The sequence below is a fragment of the Aphis gossypii genome, chromosome 2, assembly GCF_020184175.1.
Source record: "Aphis gossypii isolate Hap1 chromosome 2, ASM2018417v2, whole genome shotgun sequence".
Classification (NCBI taxonomy): Eukaryota; Metazoa; Arthropoda; class Insecta; order Hemiptera; family Aphididae; genus Aphis; species Aphis gossypii.
In genome coordinates this window covers 41,778,429-41,793,903 of record NC_065531.1, presented here as the reverse complement: position 1 = coordinate 41,793,903, position 15,475 = coordinate 41,778,429, and the positions used below count along the sequence as shown (strand labels likewise).

The 15,475-nt window shown below is 25.8% G+C and overlaps 1 protein-coding gene across 1 annotated transcript in view; it reads left to right on the top strand.

Annotated features, from left to right (window-relative positions):
• Positions 1–1,003, top strand: part of LOC114120457 (protein giant-lens) — a 29,161-nt gene extending 28,158 nt beyond the window's left edge. Inside the window, exon 4 of the mRNA XM_027982368.2 lies at positions 106–1,003. Coding sequence (XP_027838169.2) covers positions 106–324 — 219 coding nt within the window. The 3' untranslated portion in view covers positions 325–1,003. The remainder of the gene's footprint in view (positions 1–105) is intronic.
• The last annotated feature ends 14,472 nt before the right edge of the window (positions 1,004–15,475 follow it).

Here is a 15,475-nt window from a genome sequence, read left to right as displayed (position 1 = left end):
TATATATGAACATTTTCTTGCGTACAATATCAATATTATTATTTTTTTGCGTATTACGTATTATAATCTATACTCTATAGAATTGCTTTTTTTTTTGTTTTGCAGAGGCTTCGATGCCAGCGGAAAGAACCTTGTCGACTGTTCACGGTGCGAAAGCGCCAGGAAATGGTGGACGAGGTAAACACTAACACGCTGTGTCAGTGTCCACCGGAACACGGGTGCCCGTCCCATCACACAGACGCGGGAGTGATACAGAGCAAGAACTACTCGGAAGAGAACATCCGAACGTACAGCGGATATTGTATGCAACCGTCGGCTAACTAAACCACCCATGTACCCTCGCTCATACCCCCTTGTCCGTTAACTATCCAATCACAGTGGACAGTAACCGACGAAAGGGTTGTTTTTTAAATTATTTTGATTAATTCGTCTATATTTTTGTCACTAAGACGATATTATTATAAATTATAATAAATATTATATATATTTATTGTTCTTAAAATATTTTTTCTCGGCGGACAAAACGAAATTATACGGAATATCTCTTGGCGATTTTAACTAAGTATTCGATTTCCTGGAGTTATTTTTATATATTTTTTCTTTGTTTTGTTGTAATAAATCAAAAAAGAAGAGCATTTTTTTCCTACAGAAATTACAAATTATTTATATTTTATTCAACTAAATTATTTTTATACCAAAATCATTATGATAAATATTAACATTAATAATATATGTTTTATCGTGTAAATATTTTACTACGTCGATAATGGTTTATTATTATTCTTTTTTTTTATACGATGTTCTTGTTATTTAAATGTTTAGAATGTTTTTCTTTTAGACTTTATTAGGACTATTATTATTATTATTTTTATTATTATTATTTTTTTTCAATGAAAAACATTATTTTTACTTTTATTGTAATCTTGTGTAAATAGTTATTATATTTTATAATTTGAGTGAGTTGTACAATACATTTATTTCTTGTGAAATTTTAAAGATGTTGATTATCAAAAAAAAAAAAAATTATTTATATTAAAACGTAATTAAAAGTACATATCAAGTTTATAACTAATGTTGGTATACTTTTTATATGTATAAATATTAAATTCATCGTAAATATTGTCCATTTTTTTCAACATCAGACAACAAAATACAAGATATATAACAAAATATTATGTGTTGTAGTATCATTTAAATTGTTTTATTAATTTAAGACTATGTACCTCCTTATATTATGCCAAAATGGAATTTATTAAATTAAAATGTACATGGGTGTTGTCGTTTACAATCTAAACTATATAAATACAAACTATTTATATGAAAAATATAATAGTTTTATTTTTATTATTACTTTAAAACCCAAAATAATTGTTTTGTATTTCATGATAATATATTTTATGCACCCATAAAATATGAATAGGTGCGTATGACAATATACTACCAAATAAAAATAACTACGTACATAATAAATTAATTTTGTCATACAAATTTATAAAAAAAAAAAACCAATAATAATAAAAATCTATCAAATATGTAAATAATTCGAGATTGAAATTAATCAATTAAATCAACTATGGAATGCAGAAAAGACTCGTTCATAGGTTTATACACTTAATAGACGATACGATAATTAATACAATTTATGTATTAAATTTATCCAGACATAACAGTACAACAATTGTTATAAGTTATAACCTAACAATTTATACCAAACTAATTTGGTACTTGTTTCAATACGTATTTAATGTGTTTTAATTTCAATATAACTAATCATAATATTAATCGAATCTAGTAAAGATTGTTTCAAAAAATAAATAGATATATCCAAACCGACTGAACCAACTAATTTTTATACTTGCAATCAAAACTTGGCTTATAGGAAAAACTCAAACGGCTCTTGAAATATTCATAATACTTCGGTAACTTTTTTTTTTTATAATAATAAAAAAAAATTGAACAAATTCGACTATTTTACGGACTACGAGGCATGCTCATTTTTCAAAGAAAATCATTTTTAGCCAACGTAGAAATGGTTTGATAAACTAATGATGTTTAGTTTTTATACAACTCATAGTGTTACATTCATTGCGCCGTATTTGTATTAGGTTATGTATTAACTGAACCTAATCACAAACGAATCATATCAAATATAATGAATTATGGTGTATAATGCAATTAAGTTTTAAAGAGTGAGTAATTAAACTAAGGCCTAATACATGAATTGATAAAAAACTTATTAAATATTAAATAATTACAAAAACTTCATAACCCTGGTGGTTTTGAATGAAGTATAAGTTAATGACTCTTAAAATATTTTTTTCATCATATTTTTATTTTTTATCATAGGTACATTATATTATACTAGTTACGATTAGCAACTTAACTAACTCACTTTCCAAAAAACTTAAATTTTTATCCACATAACTGACTTTTGGAATAATAAATGATTGCCCGGCTCTATTCATTATTGGATAATGACATAGTAATTGATGGTCAATTGGAACATATTTTCAATTTTATAAATTCCTGAAGAGAATAGATCAAAATAGATACAATTAAATTTTAAACATTTTTTGATTATTAGTATTGAATGTACTGTAAAATATTTTAAATACTAAATAAATGCTCTGACGGATGCAAATTAAACTTGTTTACCAATTCAAATATCCTTATATTTTTGAAATCGGACAATTAGAAGTACTTAAATTTCTTTCTGTCACATAGATCTTTTAATGAAAAATTGATGAGGTTAGCAGGGGCCTTAATAATTGGTAAAACAAATTTTACATTGGGTCAATCGTGAAAGTTATCTACATAATAGTTAACAAATATTATGAATGAAAAAACATCTGAATCATTAAAAATTATTAACTATGTCGAGATATATACTATTGAAGGAGTAAAGTGCAGGCAATTTATAGATATAAATTACTTTCCAGAAAAACCAAATCAAAGTATTTTAACTATTAAAAATAATTTAATTGGAAAATCGATCTTATAGAATAGATTGATTTTGATTTTGATATTTTATGTGAAATTGGAAAATATTATTCAGATCTCGTTAGTCTACGATTTTTAATTTAACTCTAAATAACATTAGAAAAATACTTAACAATATGTGTTTATTCAGTCGTTTGTTATAACTTTTAAAAATAAAGTTTATAAAATTGAAGTTTAATGTGGGCTGATAAAATAATCATATATAAAATAAAAAATAATCTATGATCTGACTTCTTCGTGAGGTGTAAGAGTTTTTTTATATTAAAAATGCGTTAACTTGATAGCGTGCTAGGTTATGTTGTTGTGCCGTAAATATATGCTTAAACGCAAAACATTTTACTTAACCCTATAATGTGCTGTTTTCACATAATATATTCTACATGTACTAAAATAAATAATATTTAATCATAGTATTATGCTAAAAGTTTTTTTTTATTAAACTTAAATTTTTAAATATATTTAAATATTATAGTTTTTTTTTTATTACCTGTGAACAAATAACTAATAATAATAACCGACTTTCTTAAAAACCAAAATGTTAAAAACTTTTGACAAAAAATTATGAACATTCATAAATTTTTTTTATCATAGCCCATAGGTACTGAGAACACACTTACTACATAAAATAGGTTAAATACAGGTTATAGCAGTTTATGTTTTCAAAGTATAAGACGCATGCAGTAAACATTATTGGTAATAGGCAATACACATATAACTTAAAAGAACATGAACAACTAGGAATGCAATTTTTAGACTTTTTTCTTTTTAAAATTTAGATATTTTTATAATATAATCTTTTATAACAGATATCATATTAATTTTCTTTTTTGGTAGTCAGTCGATTGTCTAATCACTGCAAAAATGTATTTGACAAGTAAAAACAATAATATTTAAATTAAAAATATTGATTTTATACCAAATTTAAAACAAATTTGCGATTTTGTTTAACTTAAGTAGATCAATGAAAAAAGTGGTATTAATTCACATTATCTATCTCAAATGAAGCGTCTGCTAAAATCACATAATATTACTGCTCATATACGTATAACATTGTACTAATTACATAATTTTTAAAAGATTATTTTTAAAGAGTTAAATATAGGCAGTATGCATGGAGGCTTGTTGATTAGGTGCGTATATAGTAAATTATAAATATTAAGTGTAGTGTGTTACAAAATAATATTATTATTCTAGTATTAACTTTCAAACTGATGTTTTTCATCATCAGGTTGAAACTTATTTAATAAAGTTCCAATTTAAATTAATAACTGAAAATTTTACATTAAAATATTAAATATTATTAACATTCTATTAAAATACGTGGCAAATTAATAACCTAAAAAACCACTTATAGTTTTATTTGGTAGGCAATGATAAACTTAATAGTATGATTCTATTTTTTTATACCTAAATTTATTATATCAATATAATTATTAATATATTAATTATTATTATTTTTTGGTCAAAATTAACATTTAACAAAAAAAAAGAAAAATACTTAAAAATATTTTTATTAATAGGAACTATTATTTCATAAATAAGAAGACACCCATCGATGGTGATTTTTGTAGTTACAAGTATATTGTATTTATTAATGTGTTTATCTGGATGACCAATAAATAATTTTATCATTACTATCATGCATTTTGTATTGGTATAATTTACAACAATACCAGTCGGTTACTCCCATCTACGATGAAAAGTTTAAATTCGTATGGGTATCTTATCATTGAAACTCTCTCACGCACGATTTCAGTAGGTAGGTTCGAAAATAAATAGGTCTATTTGGACTATTTGATGCTAAAAAACATTCTGTATGTAATCTCATAAATAGAACCTACGGCATCTATGATAAAAAAGCCTTATTCAGGTTAACCTATTCAGTTTATAAATTCTCCGTTTATTTATCATTTTATTTTTATATATAAAAAAAAAAAAACACTGGTGAATAAGATAAAACATTTTTTCTTCGACGTATTATATAGACTATTATGGTGATATGTATTTTTCAAAGACTAGACAATTTGGACGGCGGAACACGATAGACTGCAATATTGCAGAGAACTCATTTCCGTTATCCACTGACAAACATACCAACAGGTATAAAAAGTCAAAGTTATAAAAACTCCCTAGGTATTTTGTTACTGTGGTTTAGAATACAATATAAACGACCGATTTTCCGTCAACTTAACACACATAATTTTTTTATATGACTAAAATTATTTCGCTAAACCTGTTTTAGACTAATATACTCACATACCCTTCATCTTATATATTGGCCTATAAAATAGGCACATGATATAAACTTTTATTTTACAATACTATTATTATGGTTAACAAATTTTATTTCAATAATAATTTTATAAAAATCGTAAATACATAAGACAACATCAAATAGGTGGCTACCTAACAAAAGAGGACAAACAATAAGAAAACTAAAATTCGTGAAATGTATGATAATTTTTGATTAGGTATCGTAAATGTATTATACATCTTAAATCATAAATTTAATTTTATAAAATATATTGTATTTTCAATAATATGTGATAACTCAAATTTGAAATAGTGTTATTAAAAAACACATAGTTTCAGTGATTTAACCGATATTCGTATATAATAATAATAATTATAATGCAATAGCTTCGACGTATTAGATATGACTAGCTAGGTATGATATTTATTGGAATTTATGACTATAATTGTACAGAATATACATCATTTTTTTTTTATTAAGAATGACTGCGATCGAACTGTGAAATATTTAACTTTCTATGAGATAAACAAATTCTGTAACAAATTTTTAATTTTTAAATAAATACCTAATGTAATACTTGAATTTATAAGTAATCGTCTTTAAATATAATAAAAATAAAAAGAAGAAACCATCTTCAAGAATTCATTACTTGTTCGAAACATGTAAAACTGTTTAAATATCTTATAATAAGAACAAAACCAAAGAAAAAAATCTCAGATTTGTTTAAACATTCGTTCGGAAATGGTTATTCAAAATCTCTGTTGTTTCAATCACTTCTGTAGATTGTAATAGTTCTGTCCCATTGAATACAGAGTATTATTTAAGTCGGTACTCGGTTATTATTATTTATAATTTATAAATGTCGTGAGCGCTTAGACTTGAGCCTTATTACACTGCACTCTCTACTCTCCAGTGTTTTCACTGATCCATTGGTCTACCTTCATTAAAGTCGTACGTCAAGCACTCAAGCGTGACGAGAAAAGAGTATAAAAGTATAAGGGGAAAAATCATTGAAGATTATGTTATTATTATCATTTTTATTATGTCGTATTGTTTTTTTTTATATAGGCTTTCGTTAACAAACTATGTAAATATCTAACACCTTCCACTACTTTTTGCAGTCTGCGGTTTTTGGAAATAACCAAATAGAAACCTAAATTTTCAAAGTAAAACTTTAAAAAAACTTTAAAAAATTATAAAAACCAAGTTTTCTTATATGAAAACCGAAATATAAATTCAATAATTTAGAAAGTCGAATGTATTATTATAAAATATATGTATTGTATATATTTGTAGCTGAGTCTTGTGTCACGATGAGAAATTTAATTTTATAAATATTATGTATAATTTATTATCTTTTAGTCATTCTTTATGCTAAAGAAATATAATTTAATATTATAATGATATACTTTCAGTAGGTTAAATTTGTATGCACAATTTAAAATAAGAATCTATTACTTTTCTGAGAATTCTTTAAAAAAATGTACGTAATTTTAATAAATCCTGCTACCATGAAATTAAAAAAAAAATATATATATTAACAATAATTTATCAACTAGGATAAATAAATGGTTGTGGGGTAATGAAATTGTGTTAAACTATCAAAATTGTATTATTATAAACTATATTATAGTAATTAGTAAATACTTATATATTAACCGTAATATATTAATAAGAATTTGCATTTTCAAAGTTAAATTAGAGTTATGTTTCAATATTTAAATTAGTTTTACTATAGCTCCTATTATGACAAAAATCTTAAATTGTATTTTTTAAATGATACACATCAGTTATTTATTATTTTTTTTACTAAGTATAAATGTCGGTCAATAATAATTTATGTACGTGACATTATAACCACAAAATTTTCTTTTTTTGTACTTACTTGTATGGGTACATAGAAGACTCGTAAAATCAAAACTGTGACCGAACTCCTGTGGTTAAATTATTTTTCAAACAAAACGTAGGTAGATACTTTTAATATTGTGATAAATATGATACGTGAAAACATTCGTTCGTGCGCAAAATGTATCACATGAAACCGGTATCTATAATAATGATATTAAATTAATAATCAATAGGTAATAATTTCAAGTATAAAATATGTTCAAAACGAGGTTAAGTCATTAAAAACGAAAAAATATTTTTATTAATTAGTAAAAATACATGATAAATGTAATTGCTGTTAGCGTTATTGTACAGTAACTATTGACTAATTATGTATATACTATAGTTTGCACTGTTTACATTCTTTAAATAATTTTCGAAAAATAATTATTATAAGTTATTGTTAAAATCAAAAGTTATTTAAAATAAATAAAGAAATCGCATTTCATTTTATTTCGATGAAGCGAAGCGAAAAGTCATAAAAATTACAATAAACGATAAGTGATATAATGATCACTATTGCTCGGATTTTAAAGCATACTAAAAAAGCACACGATGTTTTAAAAAAAGCAAAAAAAAATCATATTTATTTAAAAAAAAAAAAACAAAAAAAAATTATGACTAAAAATTAAATGAATAGTAGTTATAAAAATGAATAAAAAAAAGTTGAAAAATTAATTCAAATTAAAAAAAGAATTAATTACCATATGTATTTTCCTAGATTTTTAGTAGTAAAATTGACTCTATCATCCGACAGAATATTTTTATACATAGTAAACGAACTCTCTATATTCACCAAAGTGATCGGTGTATACTTCATATAAGAGGTTTCAAATTACAATTCTAAATTTTAAATTTTGAAATGATCGATATCGATGTTAAAGGCATATTGACCGTATGCGTACTGCAGGCTACACGTAGATCGATAATCTATACGTTTAATAAATTTAATAATCAAGCCGATAACGAAAACAATAACAATATAATACAACCATATAGTCCACATTCTGGGTTTTTACATAAATTATTAATTTTTTTTTTTTATATTACAATAGCATAATAAACATATGAAAAATCCACAGCTGGAATAATTGAAAAAAAGCAAAAATAAGAAACATTTACATAAAAAAAGCAAAAATTAATTGATTTATTTGTAATCAGAATGACGTGAAACGAATTTATGTACACAAATTAGATTTCTATCTCGTGTATAAAAAAGAAGCATATGCCTTAAAAAACCGAGCCTTAATGATCACCAATCATTGATAAAAGCGTATAATACAAAATATCAAATTTCCTTAACACAGTAGGCTGAAACATAGCGAAGACAGCAGAATTATCGTTAAACTTATCTACCTAGAAGGGTTTTCAGTAAAATTATACTTGAACTGTACCAAATATACCGTTAACGAAGTACAATGTTATTATAATAAGAAAATATTATGGAATCTAAAATGGTTTTTGAAAAACAAAATGCTTGTCGATTCAACGATATATTTTTAGTTCCGTATGCAAGAGGACCAACATCAGTGTGTGTTGTCTCGGTCTTACAAAAGTACGACAGAAAATTTGTGTAAGCAACCTTTCATAATATAGAGTGGATTGACCTATTATCAAAACATTATATGAGTATAATAGATATGTAAAATATTACAATTTAAAAATTCTCATATAATTCCCTTAAAAATGTCAAATGTATATAATACATAATATATTTTATTTTATTTTTATTCATTTAAATCAAAAAGATTACTATATATTATAATATAAATACAGCGTGATTTTTTTTATCAAACAACACTAATTATTTCAAAAAGTACCTATATTGACTTTTTCAAATTTTTTTTTTTTCGAAATTTAAGATTCATACTATTCTAGAATTATAGAACTTTTCAATATTTTCACCCTTATATTTATTAGGTAAGCCACTATCAACTTTTGATTTTCAAATGAAAACTTATACTTAAGATTTCATAAATTAATATGATTATTTTTTTTTTTATGAATTATCACATTAAAATTTTCATCTTTCATTAATCCGTTGATGAGATATAGCTTCTCAAAGTTGAGTAGTTTTTGAAAGTGTTTATTGAGTTTCAATGTGATATAAATCATCAGTAGATAATAAGTAATAATTAATAAATATTAGTTCAATTAATTAAAATTAAATGACAATTGATAATACGCTATATGGGGCGAGTAGTATTGTAGTACAGGTACAAATATTATCACCACTCGTCGCTACACCATGGGATTGACGATATCGAATTCATTAGGTACTATTATAGCTACTGAATTTTACAAATAAAAATCCCAGATATGATGATACTAATTAGTATTGATGTATAACACCTAAAAAACCTTCTAAAACCAATCAATTTTGAGCAGCTATAATTCGCCGACAGATCAATGAAAGTTAAAAACGTTAACGTGAAAGTTCATGAAAAAAATGGTTTTATTAATTTATAAAATTATTAATATAGGTTGCCATTTGAAAATCAAAAGTTGATAGTTTTTTAACTTTTAAATATAAGAGTTAAAAAAATTAAAACTATGTATATAGTTGTATGAAAACATGCATCTAGAAATTTGAAAAAAAAAATTGGAAAAAATTTATCATTTTTGTAATAATGAGTGTTGTTTGATAAAAACATCACTTTGTATACATATATATATATGTACCATTTAAAATACGAATAATATTCTTACCTTTAAGTTTGAAATGGTCAATTCGGTATGTTATTAAAGGTTACTGGTTACTGCACAAAATCTAATATTATGTTGAATTCAAATTTGCTAGTTGCCCGTTTGTAAGACGGACGTTACATATTAAGTGGGTAGACGTCCTCTCTGCAATACCTATTTAATATCATCATTTATTATTATTATACTTATGATATCGTACACCATATATTGCTTATTATATGATTTAGGTGAGCATATATTATGATTTATGATATTCTTGGCGAATATATGGCGGTGTGTGGTGAAGACACAATAATTCGCCCTATACGGGTCGTATACTAAGTTACACATAAACAGTCGTATAGCGGTGGCAATTGTCCTGTAATAGAGAGTTGACTTTTTTTTTTAACCGTAAACACAATATTTTCGAGACAAACGCGTCACTGAAATTTTCATTTTGCTTTCGCGAAATCGCGAATACGGGTCATGAAAATAATATGTAATATTTCATGTTACAAATGGTGTACACAGTTCTATTATAATACACATAAACTATTAAGCACTGTACGTTATATACACACATGATTTACCATTTACCTGTGTGTAACACGTCATACACAATATAATATGTACCGTATCGCGGCATCGCGTGTCTTCGTTCGTCGTAGAATATCATTACGACGACGTCCAGTTATGTCATTTTTCACACGAGTATTTCGAGCAGATGAAAACAAATATGACAAATCTGCTATTTATCACGATTGCAGCAAGTTATTCATACTACATCGTGTAGCCACGCTGAACGTGTTAATAATATTTACATGTATAGGAACGTACTATAAATTTATTATGATAATATGCTATAGTTTTCGGAAACTGAGAAGGGTAAAAATGTTTTAATAACGGTCCGATTAGACATATATAATACTCCTATACAGTCCTGCTCAACTATTATCGTATATTAGAACGAATCAAAAAATGTGACATGTTGACGTTTATTATATGTTTTCGGCTAAGTGTTTAATATATAGTCATATAGACATTCTATTTTACTATTTGGCAAAGTATTAAATTATTGTAACATTATATTAAATTATTTTTAGAGATTCTATACAATTATTTAGAGCGCCAATGCTAAGATAGGTGAAGTATGAACATTTTACATTTTAATCGTGTTTTGTCAAATAAAATATTTAATCATATTACTTATGTATTTATTGCAGCATTCAGTAGTTGATACATGAAATTTTGAACTGCATAATATTGTTTTTTACTCAATATATATATTTTTTTTCTGATATTTTGATTTGCATGTACAACTGATAAAACATTGTCTAGTTCCCGTTATCTACTGAGATATTCTCTGTAAAAAATAAATATTTTTTATTTTAACTTCGAAAATTGTTACTTAATTTGTTTTGTATATTGTGAATTGAGTTCTTAAGGCTTCAGTGAACAATTTTATAATTTTTTCCATTATACGTACCTAGAAGATATTATACCCATTATCTGTTGCCTGAAATAATATTAAACTGATCATAAATAATTAAATATGGATAACTTATAATAACTATGTATGTATTATTATTTATTACTATTATTTTATGTTTACTTTTATAACAAAATCTAAAACATTTCGATCATCTCCATGTTCTTCTTTATATCGGATACTGGAAAACTCGTACTGCATGTAACATTAATTTCTGCCAGTGTACATTTTTTTATTTGACCCTGTTTGTATAATGTATAATTTTATATTAATTTTATACAATTCCGATTCGAAGTTTAGCATTCTATAGAAGTATAAAATACCTAATCATTATTATATACCTATATCGTATACTTTTATTGTTAATTTTTGGTGTTCTATAGAAATCCTAGTATCTTGCAGAATTCCGATAAATATATTGGAGTATATAATATATAATAATTTATACAAATATCATTTATTAATATGTATCATAGGAATTGTCATTAACAAATAATCATATTATGTCATGTCATAGTAGTCCGCGATATGGTTCTGAACGAAGCCTAGTTCTTGGGCCGTTTTCACGGTATCAAAATACTACATTACTACTATTTATTAGTTTTAGTCTGGTTAGTATTGTCAGGTGAACGAAGAATATATATTATAGGTATAATGTATAAATTAATTTTTTAGGATTATTGTTCCATAATGACAAGTATCTATAATATAAATTTTAAAATAATCAACTACTTATAATATATTGAATTAATTACTAAAGAAATCTCAAATATTTTCGTATAAACATATGGTTTTTGTAACAATTTTTCTGAAATTAATAATTACGAGTACCTATGACTATTGAGCTACTATTTTTATATATTAAATAATCGTTTGAAGTAACTTTATGGGATTTCAAACGTGTGACGTTTGTTAAAATATGCTAAGAAGCAATAATAAATAATAGTTAACATACATGTGATGTGATGATTATGGTTACCTATATAAAATAGTAATTTATAATCATATAAGACTTAGAACGGTTAGAACCTACCAACACGAAATATTTTTCTTTACCAAAAAAAAAAAAAGATTTATACAATACTTATTAAAAATCACTTATAAGACCTTTTTATGACTGATATTTCTATATTATAATCACGACAAAAGGTTGAATCTTCAAGAACGATTTTATCATATAAAGAACTGCAGGTCGAAAAGCTAAACATTTTTGTTTAAAAAAACTAGGCATCTCACCGCGAATTCCACAAATTTGACATACTCTATTGGTAGAGCCATAATATAACAATATAATATAGGTACTCCATGTACAATGTATCTAATAATATGACATATAGTCTGTGTAATAGTATATAGATATATATAAACTAGCCTAACGTACATCATCCTGATTTCAAAAAATTAATTTTACCCGGAATTTTTGGAGAATGTTTATTGTCTTGAAACAATAGTTTTTGCACCACGTGAAAGTAAAACAAAATATAGTGAATTCGTGTACCTACATATATAATATAATATATATATATATAAAGAGTATAATATATAAACGTTTATTTCGTTAACTCGTTGCGAGGGAGGTGGTAAGGGTGGGAGGAGGCCAGCACGTCCCCGACGGGGCTTTGTGTCACCCACTCACTTCTCTTCCGAAGAGGAAAAAATAGAACGCGAAGCGCTATCGTAGGTATTTACCATTTTGATATAGTCTATACGCAATATTATAAATAACGATATTCGACCATATTATATACACGAAGACGACACTGCCAAGACGATTATACGCTGTGTGTGTAAAAGCCTAATCCGTAAGAAAAACGTCGTAGAATGACGTATCATATTATTATCCGATGTTCATCTCAATAGCGTGCTTACTATATATTATACGATACTGCAACATCCTCGTCGATATAAAAATGCACAAGTACCACGATAATAATACATATATAATAATTAGGTATTATTCCCCTGTCCAGCCACGGACCGTTTAACCGGTCGCCTAGCGGCAACGACTCGGCGCAATCGTTATAATAATTTATATGTAATTATTGTTATTCTATATATTTATTATTGTCTGTTTCGCATGTATAATAACGGCACCACCAACGCTGCTGTCGTTCTATATTCGCCCGGTGCAATTAGGTAATAATTAACCGACTTACGCGAGTGTGCCGATATATATATATATATATATATATAAAGTTGATTGAATGTGTACACATTGAAACGCAGTCGGACGGACGAGGATATAATATAGTCGTAATTTCTTTTGAGCGGTTGACATTAATTCTCTTTCAGCCTTACACACCACCCGCGTAGTACCTCAGTTACCTGCACGGTATCTACAATACACACATAGGTATAACTTCGGTTTTCAATATACGGAAATTAAACTTCACACAGACATAAGCACCGCGTTGAATTAAAATGAAACACACGGATAATCCGTAATCACGGTAATCCGTGACCTACTCAATGACGAGGTATATTTGAAACTTACGAAACAGTAGAGCGAATTCTTCAGTTTTCTTTCTCTCTGACACTTCTGCAATAATCGTTCAAATATATCTTTTTAGGTTCATGGGTATAAAGCTGGAAAACATTTCAGGTCCGTTCAATGGCATCTACACTTTAAAATTGATTAACGAAATTAGCTTTTGACAATATTAAAGAAAATGGGGGGGGGGGGAATTTAATCGGTAACCTACCAACTTATTCCTTGTAGGTAAATTTTTTTTATATTAGTTTTATATTTATATGTATTATATAAATAGTAAATAACATATGATGCTATAGTAGCTAGTGCCAACTTAATGGTCATGCACAGTTTGAGGCACGTGAGTTTTTCGAAATGTTGAAGTTATAATTTATGTCAATTTAATGCGGTTTAAATTTTTTAATATATAATTTATAATTTTATCACGATAATTATTTGAAAAAAATACTGTTTGTAAAACGAGAGATAAACAACGTACAGAATATAAATACAATTAATTAAAACTCATATTAAATAGACGATGAGCTGATTTTTCTCTACATAGTAAAAGATACGTAGTAATAATTATCAATATCATTTGAACTTTGTTGAAAAAATGTACTGCGTTCTTATGAGGAACTAAACACGTAAACGAAATACGTCAAAATCATGAAAATTTGCAAGTAATTTTGTATTAGAATTGAAAATGTAATACGAAATTTTCCATAAGTTTGATTTACAATAATTATAAATGAAGTTGAGCGTTGGTCAATCAAAAAAATTTAATCTTAAGTTTAAATTTTTACGAAATTCAAAATTCACGCATAAAATAACGATTTGCTATCAAATAATTTTAAATTTTTGTTATAGTTAAAAATTACTAGTCGTAAGATCTTGAAACATACACCAGTTGTTGAAATTGGCATTTTTTGTACAAAATTTAACTTTGGAATATTCAGATCATTAAGACATAAACCACTTTTTTCACCTCCCAATTTAAAATATATATCTTAAGCTGACAAACATCTACGTTCAGAATCGTTTTTCGTATACAATGATACTTATCATTGAATTCAAATTTAACACTATACTATATATAATAGTGATTCACACGGCACCTAATGTACAGCAGAGCGGCACCCACTTAACCACGCTTTTTAAAAGTTATTTTTACTTTTTTTTTTTTAAATAAAATTTGATTTCAGATAAGATTAAAAAAATATATTGTAATTTATGTTTTTGACCATATGGTATTTTACAACTGTCTACATTTCGTGACTTCTTGTCCTGCAGCTAAAAGTAGAACAACTTAAAATTATATAGCACTGTAAAAAGTCATACTATAAAAACTAACTCGATACCAAGCTTTCTGTATAAACTCCAATAAGTTATAAAATATAATTTTTTGTGTTAGGCTTTTTAGCTTTCCATAAATAAATATATTCATCGATGCGATGTATTTTGATAACGGATTCAGTTTATACTCTTTTTAAGTGTCTTAACTTTATACACTTTGTTATTGAATTCAAAATAACTATACTTATACAAGTGCGATAATATATATGATAGTTACACATATTGACATGGTTATTTACATGTGTGCATTTTGTATTTATAAACATAATATTTTAGAGTTTTATGTATATAGGCTAGATCTGTCTTATACTAAAGTGTATATTATGCATATATT